This window comes from Leptopilina boulardi, unplaced genomic scaffold (assembly GCF_019393585.1).
Source record: "Leptopilina boulardi isolate dan_hultmark-lab unplaced genomic scaffold, ZJU_Lbou_2.1 LbouV2_114, whole genome shotgun sequence".
NCBI classification, from domain to species: domain Eukaryota; kingdom Metazoa; phylum Arthropoda; class Insecta; order Hymenoptera; family Figitidae; genus Leptopilina; species Leptopilina boulardi.
Window position 1 is genome coordinate 252,652 of NW_026137657.1, and position 18,865 is coordinate 271,516.

Genomic DNA, 18,865 nt, shown 5'->3' on the forward strand with positions numbered 1-18,865 from the left:
AAATTTAATTTAATTTTAATTTAAAAAAAAAATTTTTTTTTCCTTTTTTTAATTCAATTATTTGAATTAAATTTACTTTGAATTTAATTTTTAAATATAATTTAATTCATATTTGATCTAATTCACGCAATTTGATATTTTATTATAATTTTTTCTGTATGATGAAATTAATTTTTTTTTTTTTTTTTTTACTTCTAAATAAATCATTTTCTCAGTGAATATAATTTAGATGAATCTCTGTTATAACATGAATGAGAACAAAAATTTTGTTTAAAAGATAATGCACTTTTTAAAATATTTACAGCGTGCTTAAAAAAAAAAAAATAATTGGGGAGTTAAAAGGCTACTGAAGTTTTAGAGTGAAATTTTTCCTTAAAAAAATCATCTCTAAGAATAATTAAATTTTTTAATTTTTAAAATTTTGAAAAAGAATTCAAACTTTTAACTCCCTTTAAAATAGTAGTCACTAAATAAATAGCCGATGTCAACTCCTTGTCGAAGTTAATCTACTGAAAAAAAAAGTTTTACCTTTTTTTTCCCTTTAACTCAAAAAAAAAAAAAAAAAAAAAAAAAGGTGAAACTTATAGCAATGGGAGTTAAATTTTACTTTTTTTTTAGATATTCCCCATTCCTTTTTGCATATTTAACTATTTTTAAAAACATACAAAATATTATCCGCACTTAAATTTATAATTCTCTAAGAATTTTCTTTTGCAACTAGTATATAAGAGTGATTAAAAGTAAGAAATCAAAAAAAAAGATTGAGTAATAAATTAAAAAAGGGGAAAGAAAATTAAAAGAAAAAATGGCTAAACACCACCAAAAAAAAGAGGGATTTTAATTTGTGCCTGTGGGATATTAATTTTAAGTCACTTATCCTTCTAATACGTAAGTTCTGTTTTTTTTTTAAAATCGCTCATAACCACCACCCTGAAAGTAAAAATAAAATATTATTAAATTAGAATAATACAGGAAAATTAAATATATTAAGAAAATTTGATGAATTTCAATTATGAATTTTTGACAACAATTTAATATCATTTGAAATTATTGTACTGGGTGTTATAGTGCATAATTAGATATAATTGTCTATTTATATCTCTTTGATATATATTGATAACATTTATGATAACATGATAACATCTGTGAAAAACATCTATGATAAAAATCTATGATAAAATTTATGATAAAATTTATGATAACATCTATGATAAAATTTACAATAATATTTATGATAAAATTTATGTTAACATTTATGATAACATCTGATATCTAATAATATCTATTATAACATCTATTATAACATCAGGAAAAAAAAGTACACACTACGCTTAAAATCAATTTGCTTCTTATAAAAAAAAATATAAATTCCTTTAAATCTATATATATATATATATATATAATGTATACGTACATGTTTCCTTAATACTGGATAAAACGTTTAACTTTATATACTCCTTCGATATGAATGTATAACTGGTAGTCAAAAAAATAGATAATTTAGAATTTTTTGAATATTTGTAACTTAGTAACAATATATCTTTGTACTTTTGATCGATGGGGGGGGGGATTTACTGGTTAAAAAAAATGTGTACACTTTACTACACTTATTACACTTATTACCAGATATATTACTGTTTACTACAAAAATATATTACAAGGTATTATAGGGTATTTACGCTAACGTTATATAAATCATTATTAAACGTTATTACGCACGATTATTCCAAAAAAAAAAAAAAAAATTGTACTTTTATTATTAAGTGTGATTTTGACTAGCGTTATTCTGACATTACTTCTTTTAATTGTAATAATAATTTAATCGGAAATAATATTAAAGTTGTCCATATTTGCAAAAAAAAAAACAGAAAAATTCCCTTCTTCCTTTTTTTTTGATCAATTGTATATGTATATCTGAAATTTAACTTCGATTATTATATTATTATAAATAATTATTGGTAACAAAAAAAAAAAAAAAATCAGTGAAAAATAATAAAGAAAACTCTTACACATGCAAAAATTAATTAATGATTTCCAAACCTCCCTGTATAGATATATTTAAAAATATTAGATTACTTTTTTTTATTTATTAAATTAGAATTGCAAAACAATGTGTATCTACAATTTTCATAATAAAAAAAATTTTTTCTTAAAATTAAAATCAAATTAAAAATTTTTGATAATTATTAGGTTTAATTAAAAAAGAAATGACATTTTTTTAATTATTTAATAAAAAATAAAAATTTACACATGCAAGTTTTATTCAACTTAAAAGTAATATTTAATTGTAATTTTATGTATAATAAAATAATCTTGACAAAAAAGGACGGATTTAATTATTATTAACTATGAGGCAATTTAAAAATTTGCAATTCTGGTGATTGTTGTAATAATTCCACATCTTGTAATGTTGATATTCCTTGCTCCTGTAAGTACAATAAATATTTCATATAATTATTATTTTTGTATTTTTCTTTTTTATAATTATTAAAAAGTTTAAAATTATATAATTTTTCTACAAAATTTAATAAATATTAAAATAAATTGAAAAAAAAATAATTAATTTTTGAAAAACGAACTATTAAATTCAAAAATGTAAAAATTAATAAGAAACGTACGTGATATTCTTTCCATTTTTCATAATTTTGCCTCATATAAAGAATCATTATGGGCATATCAATGAAAGCTGTTAAAATAAAAATATTTAAAAAATTTTATATTTATATATTATTTTTTTTTAATATTTAAAAAAATATATTTTAATATTTTCAATAAATAAATATTTTTAAATAATTTGATTTGAAAAAAAAATTTAATAGAATTTTTTTTACCACTCCATGCTTCAATCATATCTGTTATAATATAGTCAACAAATCCTATTTGTGATTTAGGAATAGAACACGTTTGTCTGTCAAACATTGGCATAACAACTGGCAATTTTAAATTTTTCTCCTCGTCAGTCTAAAATAAATTAAATTAATTAATCTATTATTATATAATTTATAATTAAACATTTTTTTTAATTGTGAATTTTTTAGAAACTCATTGTTAAAATAACCTGACAAAAATATTCTTCTGCTATTCTTCTACTCCATTCAATGCAATTTTTAAGAGGTCTCGTTGGATTTGATACATCAGCACATTTAATCATTATTCTTTTTACTAAAGTTATATTTTCCGGTTGCATCAAAATAGACATATCGACAACATCTGTAAAAGACTAGAAAAAAAAATTGAAAATACTATTATTATTATTTAAATATAATAAAATAAATACCTCAGACTGAATTTCTCCTCTGGTACTGCAAACATTTACAAATTTAGCCAAATGTTCAAAATGTTTAGTCATTTCAGTTGCTAATATCATATCAATGACATTTTGTCTCAACATTTTGTATTCCTCTCTCTCTAAATTCTGAAAAAAAGAAAAATTGAAAATTAAAATAATAATTATTTTTTTGGAAGAAAATTATTGTTAGACAATTAGAAAATAATTTTTTAAATTAAATCCCAAATTACCTTAAAAATATTAACATTTTCATCACTCAATGTCAATTTAAATGTAAGTGAAGCGTGATGTGATTCAAGAACAGTGAGATCATTATAGAGAATCGCTAATTTATTATTCGAATTGCAAAGAAACTGACTGTGAAAAAAAATTTTAATTATTTATATTTGATAATATTTTTTATTGAAAAACATTAAATAATAATAAACAATTTTAAATTTATAATATTTAATAATTGAAAAATATTAAACAATATTAAATATTAATAAAAATAAATAAATTATATAAATAAATTTATATTATATATTTTATAATAATGCATTTGGTTAATTATATATTTTTTTATATTATAAATTAAATAAATTTAATATTGAAAAATATTTGGAAAATATTGAATAATTTTTAAATTTCTAAAATTAAAAACAAAAAAAAATAATATTACCTTGATCTTCCTGGATGATCAATATCATGAGCAGCTGCAGCGATAAGCGCTGCGGTTATATCAATTGAATTGAACATGAGTTTTAATCGATTTGATTTTAAAAAAATTGCAGTCGCTTGTAAAACATCAGCAGCATGACACGAATTATGATAACTATTTTCTGATCTATAATTTGCCTCAATTACTGTTAACCAATTTTGTAATGTTCTTTCATCACAATTTAATTCAGCTGGAATATGAAATTCATTCATAATACTTAATCCAAGAAAAACCAATGGCCTGAAAATATATAATTTTCATTTATTCCTTATTTAAATACATATTGGAACATTTTTTTTTTTTTAATAAAAAATAAAAAAAATAAATTTTTTCTAAAATATTAATTTAATTATTAAATTAATTGGAAAAATTGAGAATTAACAAAACCTCATTTCTGACAAAGCTTCCAATTTAAAAATATCAAATTCCCAATCCAAATTTGCATCGAGTAAATTTTCAATTTCACGCGGAGCTCGTAGAGTTTTTGCCTGTGCTTTAATAGCACTATGGCTAAAAAGTTTAAATGTTGATAATCGACAAGTGGAATCATTCGATGATCTTCGTGAGTCTTTGTACAGAGGTGCCTAAAAAATTATTTTTTATTTTTATTAAATAACGAATTAAAAAATTAATTTATCACTCGGAATTATATAGATGTAATTATTAAATTAATTAAATAATTTTAATTAAAAAAAAAAAAAATACCGATATTAAAGCTCCAATTAAATCCGATGCCACAGGATCATGAACTGTTTTTACATCCTCTCGCATAACAGGTGCATACAATTCTGTATTTTTTAGTGTCTCAATTGCCTATTTAGTTTAAAAAAAAAGAAATTATTTACTTAATTTTAAATGAAAAAAAATTAAATTTTTAAATATTAAAATTTTTTTCATACTTTATCAATTTGTACAGCGACTTCTGGATTCGTTGTCTCTGTCATTGCATTTGTTAATAGGGTCATGACTTTTGTAATAGGTGCTTCAAGTGGTAAATTATTTAATTTTGCCAAACTCCCTCGCCTCTGTACTAATATATAGAATGTGAAAAAAAAAATTTTTTAAATCCCTTAATTATTCTAAAACAACTTCGAATAGATACATCGAAAAAAAAGTTCATATTTTTCTGCAAAAAATATTTTTCTAATTATAAAAAATATTATTTTCCAAAATATACAATAAAAAAATAAATAATTTTTCTAAAAAATAAAGATTTAATTTTTTTAAAAAATTGTTATTAAATTACAACTTTTATTCTCGTGTATTATCATTCGTAAAAAAAAAAAAATTTAATTTTGAAATAAAACAAATTTTACTGTCACTTCCAAGAGATTTGACATCAAAAGAACCTCTTCGTATTGATTGTAAACTTCCTCTTGGTTGTTGAACTAATCCTAAACTATCCAATAAATATGTTGTGTCATGAATATAAATATAATGTGTTGGTTTTCTGAAATTTACAATTAAAAAAAAAATAAAAATCATTTATTTAAAAAAAAATTAAAAATTGTTTTGCAATTGAAAAAAAAAATTATTACCGTCCAAATGCACAGTATGGAATAATTCTACAATTAACAGTAATAGTGTCATTTGTTTTTCTTCGACAATTCATATTGCCCTCAAATTCACGGCCCCTTTGTAATTGTTGATCCATTAGTGTAAAATTTTCACATGTTATAACTTCGGTTATATTTTTGCCCGATAATTCTTCCATTTTATAGGACAATAATTTTTCACTAACTTTATTTGCAAACTGTAAAAAAAAATTAAATTCAATAATAAATTGAAAATTAAATGAAATTCAAAATTTTCATAATATAAATTACCTGAACATTATGTTGTTCATTTGTCACAAAAACCATATCTTTACATCTATCAACTGCCAAATAAAGAGCGTGTGCAGCTGCAAGTTGAGCTTTTGGCCTAATTTCATTTGCATAAATTCCTAAAAGTTCATTAACTAATATCTTGTCATGAGAGCATTCCATAAGTGCCTAAAATTTCATTTATTCAATAACAAATTATTAATAAAAAAAAAGAAATTAGGAATATTAATTTTTATTATAAATTTTATTTTATAAATAATAATATTAATAATAAATAAAAAAATAAAAATGAAATAATAAATAATTAATAAATAAAATCAAATAATTTTTTTCATTTATGGAAGAAACAAAAGAAAAAATGATTAAATATTTTAGTTGAGAGTACAAATATATAAAAATAAAAAAAACATACTCTACTAAATCCTGCGTCTAATAAACGTAAAACAGAAATTTCTTCTTCATCAGCTAGCATTAAAAACCTGTAAAGAATTAATTAATAATTTTTAATATATATAATATTCATTTATTTATTTTAATTATTTATTTTACTTATTTGTACTCACGATTTTTTTACCAATGCCAAAATAACGGAACTTGGATGATAATTTGTATTTCTGAGAGCTCTGAATTAAAAAAATAATTATAATTATAGCTATTAGACTAAATTATAATTTTATTTTACAATGAAATGAAAAAAAAAGTATAAATAATTAAATTTAATTTAATTATATAGGTAGATTGGATTGTTTTTTATTTTTTTTTTTATAACGAAAATTTTTTTTACAGATAAAAACATTTTTTTTTAAATATACTTTAAATTAAAATTTTTTAAAAATAATTTAAACCTGCATATTTCATCAGCTTCTTGACCTCGTGATCCTCTATGATCAACGATCACTAAATCGTAAAATCGATTTTGAAAAATTTGAACTGCATTTTCTAAATTTTTTGCAATTGAAACATTCCAATTTAATCTCTCAACTACCGAAGCAAGAATTTCTAATTGTTGATCATCTTTTCCAAAAACTAATAAAACCTGTAAAAAAAAAGTAAATTAGTATTAATTAATTAATTAAAAAATTGGTATAAAATTATTAGTTACAGAATTAAAAATTAAAAATCAAAATTAAATACAAAATTAAATACAAGAAAAATTAAAATGATCATAAAACTAATACCCTGACAGTATCAGGTACATTGATAGTCAGCCAATTAGGATTAACATCCTGAGGTCCTTTCTGTAAAAAAAAATAGAAAAATTTTTTAAAAATTTTGAATCAAAAATTTAATCATATTTTCAAAATTGTGATTTCTGATTTATTTACATAGAACATACATAATATATTGATAAATTCTTAAATAAACATTTTAATACATATTAAAAAAAAAACTGTTTATTTTCAAACTGATAAAAAAGCAATGTCACGTTAACTGTTAACATATATACGATTTTTAGATAATTTTTTTTTTTTACGTTTTACTGAAAAGTAAGGAAGTAACACATTTATAATGACGTTGTAAACAAGGATAAGAGATTTAAAATTTTTCTATGTATTTGAAATTTTTACACGTACCCCTGATAAAACTAATGGAGTAGAAGTTTCCTTGACAAGAATCTTATCATTATTCGCAAACCATTCTTTATGCAATCTTATGCAGAAAACTCTAAGAAAACTTGTGATCCAAGAATGTTGTTGACCACAAGCATCATCATTTCCGGTGGGTCCCGAAATAAATAGCTTAGGATACGTTAATCTTTTTGTATCGCACATTTTCACACACAAAATAAATATAATATCTATTTTTACTTATATGACACATTTAATTATTTTCTTTTTTTGTCTAGTTTATTAAAAATAAACTATTAATCATTATATATCTAACTAAAATTTTCATAATCAAAATATATTATTATTAAATATTTTTATTTTAACAAAAATTTTATTTATTTATAATTAAAATATTTTAATAGAAAAAAATTTTTTTTTTAACTCTAAAAGTAGAATAATATTTAAAATTCGGATTTCACTTTTTATTTCGCAAAATAAAAAAATATAATTTTTTTTTTTAAATCCACGTAAAAATTATTTTAATATGCACTTTTAATATTTTTCTCTAATACACGTTTTACTCTTGTTAAAAAGGTGATCGAAACGATACTGATGATTACTGATAAACAACAATAATTGGATATCAAGATCGTGATCTTGAGATATAATATAATACGTTTGTTCTTTTATCAACAGACTGTCGCGTAGATTTGTAACATTTATGATTCATATTTTATTTTCATTCATTAATACAACATTTTTATAGAAAATAGTTTTTTTAATTTCATTGCTATTTAATAGAAATAAAAAAAAAAAATTTGTTTTAAAATTATTTTACTAAAAACTCGAAAAATACTTTGGAAAATGAACTTGAATAATAAACTATTTTTAATTTCGTTTCATTTTATTTGCTTTAATTATTATCTAATAAAAATACGTTTCTCATAATACACGATCACACGTCAAATGTGTTTTATAACGAAAAAAAAAATTCGATTTTTACAGCAGGAAATTTTTTTTTTTTTACTGAAATATAAATAATTATAATAAATAATTACAATTAATAATTATAAAAAATAATTATATTAAATAATTAAAATAAATAATCCCGTGTGGAAAAGTGATGTGGGCCCCCAGCGGGGGCCCTTATGGATCGCCCTCATGCCATGAGGGGCGCATATGGATGATCCATAGGGGCCCCTCATGGAAACGACATGCTCATCGATGAGGGCGCCCGCATGGGCGATCCATGAGGGTGCCCCTACGGGCGCCCTTATGGGCCCTCACGTTTGCCCTCATCTTGCCCTCAAGTTTGCCATAATGTTTTTTAATCAATAATATTAATAATAAAAGTTAATTGATAATAAATAAGCTTAAGTTATGAATAAATAACATATTTATTTAATAATTATTCAATTTTAAATTAAATTCTTACTCAAATTGAATTTATTAATTAACGTTCTAATTAATTAACTGTCGGATATAATTAAAAGTAATAATAAATTAATTAATTAAAAAATTAAAAAATATGTAATTTATGCATACTATTAACCGATATTTTCATTTTTCAATTAATTCATACATAGAATTAATGATTAAACGCAAACCTGAGAAATAAATAAATCTAACGCATGGGGGGAATCGAACCTACGACCTACGGACTATGAGTCTAACGCTTTACCAACTACGCTACGCACGCTACTTCAAAACGAATGCTAACTTCTTGATGCTATTTAAACTTGAAAAATACCTAACAAAGAAAAGTGCTTAACATCATTTAGTTAAAGTTAAGATATTAAATTATATTTTCCAATCAAATGCAATTTATAAAATATAATTAATTATATGCTTTATGATTATTATCATGAATCATCTCAGGCGAATTTTCAAAAAAGTGTAAATATATTTTTATTAAAAACGCGTTTTTCGTTGTTTTGAATCATTGGAAACATTCATTTTTTGTTGATAAAAAAATATTTGATTTTTGGACTTAGAAAATTTTGCTAATCGATCATGAGGGCGATCCATGCGGGGCCCCTACGGTGCCCCTCATGGATTCGCCATAAGTGTGAGTGTTATTTTCAAAAAAGTGTAAATATATTTTTATTAAAAACGCGTTTTTCGTGGTTCTGAATCATTATAAACATTAATTTTTTGGTGATAAAAAAATATTTGAATTTTGGACTTAGAAAATTTTGCTAATCGATCATGAGGGCGATCCATGCGGGGCCCCTACGGTGCCCCTCATGGATTCGCCATAAGTGTGAGTGTTATTTTCAAAAAAAGTGAAAATATATTTTAATTAAAAACGCGTTTTTCATTGTTGTGAATCATTATAAACATTAATTTTTTGGTGATAAAAAAATATTTGATTTTTGGACTTAGAAAATTTTGCTAATCGATCATGAGGGCGATCCATGCGGGCCCCTACGGTGGCCCTCATCTATTTTGCCATAAGTGTGAGTGTTATTTTCAAAAAAGTGTAAATATATTTTTATTAAAAACGCGTTTTTCGTGGTTCTGAATCATTATAAACATTAATTTTTTGGTGATAAAAAAATATTTGAATTTTGGACTTAGAAAATTTTGCTAATCGATCATGAGGGCGATCCATGCGGGGCCCCTACGGTGCCCCTCATGGATTCGCCATAAGTGTGAGTGTTATTTTCAAAAAAAGTGAAAATATATTTTAATTAAAAACGCGTTTTTCATTGTTGTGAATCATTATAAACATTAATTTTTTGGTGATAAAAAAATATTTGATTTTTGGACTTAGAAAATTTTGCTAATCGATCATGAGGGCGATCCATGCGGGGCCCCTACGGTGCCCCTCATGGATTCGCCATATGGATCAGCCCTCATGGGCCCCCGCCGGGGGCCCCGAACTCTTGAGGGCAAGATCGTGGCTTTTTCCACACGGGATTGTAAAAAATAATTGGAAAAAATAATTATAATAAATAATTAAAATAAATACATTATAATAAATAATTAACATCAAACAATTTCCGCACAATTTAATATACACATTTTTCAATATAGAAAATAGTTTTTAATTTCAGTGCTATTTAAAAAAAAGTGTAATAAATATAAAAAAATTTGTTTAAAAATAAAATAAATTGGCATTTGGAAAATTTTATTTTTTCACTGTAAATTTAATAAAAATTTTATATATAAATTCAGTACCTTTTTCTTAAATTTTCCAAGCTGAATAGAATCGAAATATTTTGTATCATATTTGACGGAAGAATTTTGTTTTTTTAAATAAAATATACAAAGTTGATTTGACAGATGAAGATAGAGAAAAATTTTTGCAGGAGCAGCACACAAGAGTCTATAGAACGTCTATAGAATCTGGTTTTAGGGGAAGGGATGAAAAAATAGAAGGGGTACCTATAATTTTCCAACAGACATTATGTAATTAATAATTTATCAAAACTTGGAAAGAACTTGTCCATCGAGAAAGAAAATTAACTTTCATTTGCATATCTAAGTTTGTTTATTTGCTCAAACGATACTTTTATTTTTTCTCTTTAAACGCTCACCGTTTATAATCTACCCTTTCAAATATAATTTTTTTGTGGTTTCTTTTTTTTTTTTATCTTTTTCCATCTGTTATTCTCCCACGCCAAGTAAAATACGTGAATTTTATATTATCAATTCAATAATAACTTTGTAGCAATTTTTTTTTTTAGAAACAAACTTTGTTATAGCCGCAAAAAAAAGATGATGGCTATTAAAACAAAAGACTTGGATTTCATTTTTATTTACCAAAGAAAGAGCAAAAGAAAAATTATTCACTTTTTTTTTTTAATAAAGCAATTAGAAAAGGGATATATGAAAAACAAATATTGCAATTTTCTTCTGAATTGAAAATTAGAAAAAAAATTGAAAGAAAAAATTATTGTTAAGTTCCTTGGGAAAATAATTAAAAAGATTAGTTTTGTTTTGAGAAAAAAAAATTTCTAAGAAATAAGAGTATTTACGTATCGATTAATTGAGCTATTAAATTGATAATAGTTTTTAATAAACTTTCTTTTTATAATTAGAATTTTTTTAAGTTTTATTTTTAAACGAAGTTAAAAAAGAATAGAAAATTGTTATAAATGAAAAATTATTTGTTTTATAATAAATATAATTAAAAATAAATATAATATAATTAAAATTTTCTTTATTCTATGTCTGACTGAAACTGGCTTTGACTACTTGGTAGAAAATTGAAATTTTAATAATAAACTTCGGTCTGAATTAAATTTACTTTACCTACTGAAAATTTAATTTTATCTCACTCGTTTTGTTTGTTGAAATTAATTTCTTCTGTCTGACTGAAACTGACTTCTACTACTAATAAAAATTACGAAATTATTTATTTATTTCTCACTGCCAAAAATTGTCTTTTACTATATAAAAAATAAAAATTACGAATACTAAAATAAATTCTAAAAAAGATCAAAATAACTTGAATTTAATTCATTTTTTCTGACTGAAACTATTATTTTCCACTTAGAAAATTACAAAGTACGATTAGTTTTGTCTTTTTCTACTTAAATTTAATCAAATTAATTTGTCGTCTTACATTTTTTTTTACAAAAAGAAAATTTATAAAAAAAATTCTGTCTGACAAAAAAACGGACTTTTTTTTGATAAAAAAAATTACAAAGTGTAATTTTTATCTTAAAAATAATAATTAAAAAAAATTTTTGTTAAAATTATAAAAATTTAGTCTTACTGTAAATTTCTTTTTTCATTGATATTTTTGTATGTTTACAAAAAATTTAATTCGTTTAGTCTGACTGAAATTGACTTTTTCTACTTCGAGAACATTAAAAAGTCTTAAGAAAAGTTTTCTCTAACTTTAACTGTCTTTTCTTTTTTTACTAATAATTATAATTAAAAAGTTTTATCTGTCTGAAACTGACTTTTTCTACTTAGAGAAAATTACAAAATTTTGTCTGAATAAAATTTACTTTTTCTACTTTAATTTTTGATGAAATTAATTTGTTGTCTTAATACATTTTTTTTACTAATACAAAATTTATAAAAAAAAAAATTCTACCTGACAAAAAACTTGACTTTTTTTGATAAAAAAAAAACAAAGTATAATTTTTATCGTAAAAATAATAATTAAAAAGTAATGCAAAATTTTATCACTTACGACTGGACATTCCAAGTCATCCTCATCAATATTATACTCCCAGCCATTGATCTCTGTTGGTGTATCACTTTCATCAGCCTCTTTGAAAAAAAGGAAAATTATATAAAAACATTATCATTTAAAATTTTATTTTAAATAGTAAATATTTTTTATATTTATATATTTGAAAAGAATATCAGCTTCTTTAGAAGATTAATCATTAAAAAATAAATAAATAAATAAATATATTGAAAAATAATTATATTTTTTTTAATAATATTTATTTTTCCATAAATAGTTATAGAATTAATCTGAAGGTATAGAATAATTTTTTTTTTTTTTTTTTTATAATTATTGATAAATAAAATGAAAATTAATTTGAAATATGATAAAAATTTCTTTTGACAAGGAAATAATTGATGACCTTAATTTGAATCATGTTCAATATGATGACCACAATACATATAAACTACAGTTCAATTTAGGTCGGTTGAATTGCTGTGAACAATTTAATAGCTCTACTTTGCAATAAGAAATTTTAGTAACGTTGTAGATTATAACAGGACATAGTAACTTTAAAAAAAAGAGGATGTTTCAAAACTAGAAAATACTCTCGCAGTAAAATTTTTTTTTTTAACAAGCAAAATACATTTTTAAAATACTATTATTAACAGTAACGTTATTTATTTTTAAAATTTTTTGTAATAATAATAATAATAATTATTATTATTATTATTTATATTATTATAAAAATTAGTTTCTATTTTATTGAAAACAAATATAGAAATTAAATTAAAATAATTATTAAAATAATTAATTAATAAAAAATAAAAAATTAAATTATATTCCAATTTTTTTTTTTATCATGCGACGAACTTTATTGTAAAAAATATATAAATATTAGAGAAAAATAATAGAAAATAATAATTTCTATAATTTCTATAATTTCTATAATATAGAAAAAATAATTGAACGAACCATTTGAAGTCCGTTTGATTTTCCTTTTCAGACCAAGTAGATTATTGTAAAGTTCCTCATTGAAATTGTCAGATACATCTGGAAATAATGATAATCTGGAAATGAAAAAAGCCTACAATTAACTTTTCTTTATAAATAATATTAAAAATCAAATATAATGCATTTAAAACAAAAATGAAACACTAAAATAACTAAAATATATATAAAATAATTTAAAACATCCCGTGTGGAAAAGTGATGTGGGCCCCCAGCGGGGGCCCTTATGGATCGCCCTCATGCCATGAGGGCCGCATATGGATGATCCATAGGGGCCCCTCATGGAAACGACATGCTCATCGATGAGGGCGCCCGCATGGGCGATCCATGAGGGTGCCCCTACGGGCGCCCTTATGGGCCCTCACGTTTGCCCTCATCTTGCCCTCAAGTTTGCCATAATGTTTTTTAATCAATAATATTAATAATAAAAGTTAATTAATAATAAATAAGCTTAAGTTATGAATAAATAACATATTTATTTAATAATTATTCAATTTTAAATTAAATTCTTACTCAAATTGAATTTATTAATTAACGTTCTAATTAATTAACTGTCGGATATTATTAAAAGTAATAATAAATTAATTAATTAAAAAATTAAAAAATATTTAATTTATGCATACTATTAACGGATATTTTCATTTTTCAATTAATTCATACATAGAATTAATGATTAAACGCAAACCTGAGAAATAAATAAATCTAACGCATGGGGGGAATCGAACCTACGACCTACGGACTATGAGTCTAACGCTTTACCAACTACGCTACGCACGCTACTTCAAAACGAATGCTAACTTCTTGATGCTATTTAAACTTCAAAAATACCTAACAAAGAAAAGTGCTTAACATCATTTAGTTAAAGTTAAGATATTAAATTATATTTTCCAATCAAATGCAATTTATAAAATATAATTAATTATATGCTTTATGATTATTATCATCAATCATCTCAGGTGAATTTTCAAAAAAGTGTAAATATATTTTTATTAAAAACGCGTTTTTCGTTGTTTTGAATCATTGGAAACATTCATTTTTTGTTGATGAAAAAATATTTGACTTTTGGACTTAGAAAATTTTGCTAATCGATCATGAGGGCGATCCATGCGGGGCCCCTACGGTGCCCCTCATGGATTCGCCATAAGTGTGAGTGTTATTTTCAAAAAAAGTGAAAATATATTTTAATTAAAAACGCGTTTTTCATTGTTGTGAATCATTATAAACATTAATTTTTTGGTGATAAAAAAATATTTGACTTTTGGACTTAGAAAATTTTGCTAATCGATCATGAGGGCGATCCATGCGGGCCCCTACGGTGGCCCTCATCTATTTTGCCATAAGTGTGAGTGTTATTTTCAAAAAAGTGTAAATATATTTTTATTAAAAACGCGTTTTTCGTGGTTCTGAATCATTATAAACATTAATTTTTTGGTGATAAAAAAATATTTGATTTTTGGACTTAGAAAATTTTGCTAATCGATCATGAGGGCGATCCATGCGGGGCCCCTACGGTGCCCCTCATGGATTCGCCATATGGATCAGCCCTCATGGGCCCCCGCCGGGGGCCCCGAACTCTTGAGGGCAAGATCGTGGCTTTTTCCACACGGGATCAAAAATTATATAAATAGTTCTAGTAAATATTTTGATAAATTATTTTTTCATATAACACAATAAGCATTGATAATAAAAAAAAAAAAATACAAATTAATTTTTACTCTTATATTTAAAAAAAAGAGAAAAAAATTTTTTTATATTTAATTTTACTTAGCCTTCTTCATTTTCTTTTTCCGTGTAAATGAATTTCAATATTATAAACGTGCAAGAAGCAAATTTGCATAATATAGACTCTTCATATGTAATTGAGTGTGAATCGTAAATTATATAGTTTAACCGGAAAACTTGTAATTTATAATAAGATAAAAATTTACGACTTTGTTATTAATTTTCTTGGCTTAAAATATGATAACTATAAGTTTTATAATAAAAATAAAAGTGACCATATATTTATAGAAAATAAAAATAGAAAAAATATTTAACTTACCACTATCAACAAAACGAATGTGCAATTTTTCAATTCTACTTTCACCATTTCGTAATTTTTTTTTATTCTTTATCTTCTCAATTGGACTACTCGATGAGCATCCCATTTTTCAATTATTATTGATTAAAAAAAAATCCTTTGTAAACATTATATATATATATATATATATATATATATATACAAAAACGTAAATTTTTCAGAAACCTGAAGTTTTATCCATTAAAAAAAATCGATAGATCGACTAAAAAAAAATCAATATTTTAAAATTTTAATTTTAAAATTTTAATTTTTAAATTTCAATTTTGAAAATTTATACCTAATGAAAAATTTTCATTTACAAATATCATTTATGAATGAAAGAGAACGAAAGATATATCATCTGTTTACCTTGATCGATTTCAATTAGCTATATAGTAAACATTTCTTATTACACTTCAAACGTCATAGAAACTTTTTTTTATTTCTTATCTTATCTGAATATATTCGCGCAAAATTAATAATCTTTCGTGATTGTAAGTTTTTTTTTTTTGTTTTTGCAATCTACGAGAGTAATTTTTTTTCAGAAATTACAATTGTAAATAGAACTTTATTTAATAACTCGATTTGATGGTATAAAAAATTTTCTTGTAAATCCTTATTTTATAAATAAAAAAATTAAAAATGAAAATATAAAATAAAAATAAAAATAAACTTACATTCACATTGTAAACTCACACAAAAAATTTCATTTTTAAAATTTTTATATAACACAAAAAAAACACAGATTTTAATGTAAAAAAAAAAATTAAATCACAATTTTAGTAATTTTTGCAAAATTTTTTTTTTTTATTAATGGGATAAAATATGAAATATCTCATTCGGATATAAAATCACAATCTAATGGCTGGATGACTACTGATTAAAGTTAGCGATCCTTTCAGACTCAGAGGAGGCTGCTTTAACAAGACCCAAAGAAACGCAATTGTATTAGTTTTTTTTTTTTCTTTTTTTTTTCTTACGTGTATGTCCTCGAACATATTTACGAATTATTACACACACTCACACAAGTGTAGATATTTTTAAAGGCACGTACACCACATAATATTCTTAGCACGATATATACTTTACAAATAAGAATTGTTAATAAATACTTTAAAAAAAAAAAATTTTTTTTTTTCTTATCAATTTCACATGCAGTGAATAATTCTGTTTTTGAAAAAAAAAATAATTCAATTTGAATTTCAAGAAGTTATTTTGATTTATCGATAGTTATAGAGCAGTAAAAAAAAATCGATAAAAAATTCGATTAATAAATATTAATTAAAATATTAAAAAAATAATTAATAAAATTGGTTATGAAATTTGAAAACGAAATCTAATTTACTAAATTGTATTTTATTGAAAATTGTACTACCTGTGGATAAATTACTTAGTAATTTTTAACCGCGAGTTTGATTGATCATTTAAAAAAATTTTTATAATAATCTAGGACGTTTTTTTTTCTATACGAAAGGAAAAAAAAGGATCATGGTCAAATTCAAGAAACACAAAATGAAAGATTCAATAGGATATCCTTGAGAATCTCATTATAATTGAAAGTCAAATCTCAATACGCTTTTAGAATCAATAAGCGCGATGAACCTTTTTTTTTTTAATCATAAAATAAATATTTTATATATAATTATAATTAATATATTTTTTTGTAAAAATTTTACAGTCGGAAAAAAAGCAAAAATTCACAGTGTAGAAAAAAATTCATGACAATTTACTACTGGTAAATATAATTAAATCATGTTAATAGAGGACGATTCTACTATTTATTCACTGAGATTTTATAAGTGTGACATAAATTATTATCTTTGTTTATAGCTTTATCTCACAGCTTTGTTTACTTATCAATTTTTTTTTTTTTTTATGTAAAAGTTTCATATTTTATTTACAAATTTTTTTTTATCAAATAAATAATAATAATCAATGAAAATTAATTATAATTTTTTTTTCAATAAAATCTTAATTTTATAATTTTTCTTTTAATTAAATAATAAATATCGAATAAAATAATTATTTATTTATTTTTTACTTTGTAGAAATCAAAAGAATTGTTTAAAAATTAAAATTACATTTTAATTTTTTAAACAATTCAATAATGATGGATTATTCTTTTATGGACCAAAGATATATTGATTTTTATAGGGAAAAAAAAAATAGAAATTCGAGGCAATTCGCGATTTAAAAAAACAGCTTCCTTTTTTAGATTAAGATCAACATTTAATTTCTTTTATTTAAAATATAGGCAAAGGATGAAGAAGATTTTTTAATGTAGGACGTTTGCCTCTTTCTTAGAAATCTAATCAATTATCCTGGTTTTATAAAATGATATAAAATTTATTACATCATTTTCCACTTAATTTTGTTAATCATTATAAATTAAATTTTCAATTTTTATAAATATTATAAAATAATATTTTAGTTTTTAAAAATAATTTTGAAATTTAAATTTACTTTTTGAAAATAGAAATTAGTCATTAAAAAATAACTATATAAAATTTTGTATAAAATTATATTATAAAATTTTTTTTGAACTATTTTACTGCCAAAGAAATTATTAATTTTCAGTTGGATTCCTGTTTGGAAAATGACTCCCAACGAGACATCATCAAAAAATTTATGGAGGCGCTGATAATAAACAATTAATAAAAAAAAACAGAAATTAATGTAAGTTTTATATTTAAAAATTATTTTTTAATGACTAAATTAATTATACCTAATTATAAAAAAATTGTTTATAGGTTTCCTGTACACTTCAAATTTGAATTTTACCATCGGTAAACAGGAAAAAGTTTTTAAATCCATCACCAACAAAATGCTGACAGACAATATATTTTTGGAAAAAACCAAAAGGAAAATAAATTATTATATTTTGTAAAAAAAAAAAATGTTTAACTGATATTTTGTATAATTAATATTTTTAAAAATATATTTATTCAATTATATGTATTAAAATATGAAACTAATACAATTAAAAAAAATTTTAATTGAAAAAAATTGTAATTTAAAAAAAATAATAATTAAATTGTTTTTAATTATATTGATTTAATTTCCATGCAAAGCCTGACATCTCTTCGATAATCTACCAACTATTTATATACAAGAAGCAAAAAAATCAATAAATAAAAATTTAATTGAATATCACTTTAAATTAATTAATTATAATAAATAAAAATATAAATTTTTTTATATCTTAGTTGAAAATCAGATATTAATATTTTAACAATTTTTTATATTAAAAAACAAAAATTAATTAAAAATCATTGTTTTTTGCTTAAAAATTCGAA

General features: G+C 22.4%; 1 protein-coding gene and 1 long non-coding RNA gene across 6 annotated transcripts; one reads left to right on the forward strand and one right to left on the reverse strand.

Annotated features, from left to right (window-relative positions):
• Nucleotides 1-548: 548 nt before the first annotated feature.
• Nucleotides 549-17,422, reverse strand: LOC127282514 (high affinity cAMP-specific and IBMX-insensitive 3',5'-cyclic phosphodiesterase 8-like). 5 transcript variants are annotated; one of them, XM_051306790.1, is made up of 21 exons: nucleotides 16,247-17,422; nucleotides 15,552-15,792; nucleotides 13,475-13,552; nucleotides 12,518-12,597; nucleotides 6,994-7,053; nucleotides 6,661-6,851; nucleotides 6,379-6,438; nucleotides 6,228-6,294; nucleotides 5,816-5,983; nucleotides 5,528-5,742; nucleotides 5,306-5,439; nucleotides 4,889-5,019; nucleotides 4,695-4,802; nucleotides 4,377-4,573; nucleotides 3,951-4,229; nucleotides 3,520-3,646; nucleotides 3,278-3,415; nucleotides 3,059-3,220; nucleotides 2,832-2,961; nucleotides 2,619-2,686; nucleotides 549-2,426 (listed from the first exon to the last, which is right to left on the reverse strand). In XM_051306790.1, exons 2-21 carry the CDS (start codon nucleotides 15,655-15,657, stop codon nucleotides 2,343-2,345), a joined length of 2,583 nt encoding a protein of 860 aa, XP_051162747.1. In that variant the 5' UTR covers nucleotides 15,658-15,792; nucleotides 16,247-17,422; the 3' UTR covers nucleotides 549-2,342. The 5 variants fall into 5 exon arrangements, with proteins under 5 accessions (XP_051162747.1, XP_051162785.1, XP_051162776.1 ...); XM_051306828.1 differs by lacking the exon at nucleotides 15,552-15,792 and having other exon boundaries at nucleotides 12,518-12,595; nucleotides 13,475-13,569; nucleotides 16,247-17,420; XM_051306819.1 differs by lacking the exon at nucleotides 16,247-17,422 and having other exon boundaries at nucleotides 12,518-12,595; nucleotides 13,475-13,569; nucleotides 15,552-15,714.
• Nucleotides 17,423-17,563: 141 nt separating this feature from the next.
• On the forward strand, nucleotides 17,564-18,618 carry LOC127282551 (uncharacterized). The gene is made up of 2 exons (XR_007843216.1): nucleotides 17,564-18,245; nucleotides 18,320-18,618. It is a non-coding gene; the product is annotated as an uncharacterized LOC127282551 (long non-coding RNA).
• The last annotated feature ends 247 nt before the right edge of the window (nucleotides 18,619-18,865 follow it).

Excerpts from the sequence above, each read along its gene's own strand:
- LOC127282514 (XM_051306790.1), bottom strand. The coding sequence starts at position 15,657 with ATGGGATGCTCATCGAGTAGTCCAATTGAGAAGATAAAGAATAAAAAA. Across the intron at positions 7,054-12,517 it reads ATGACTTGGAATGTCCAGTC|AAAGGACCTCAGGATGTTAA; the intron begins GTAAGTGATAAA and ends TTTTTTTTACAG. Across the intron at positions 5,743-5,815 it reads ATGAACAACATAATGTTCAG|TTTGCAAATAAAGTTAGTGA; the intron begins GTAATTTATATT and ends TTTTTTTTACAG.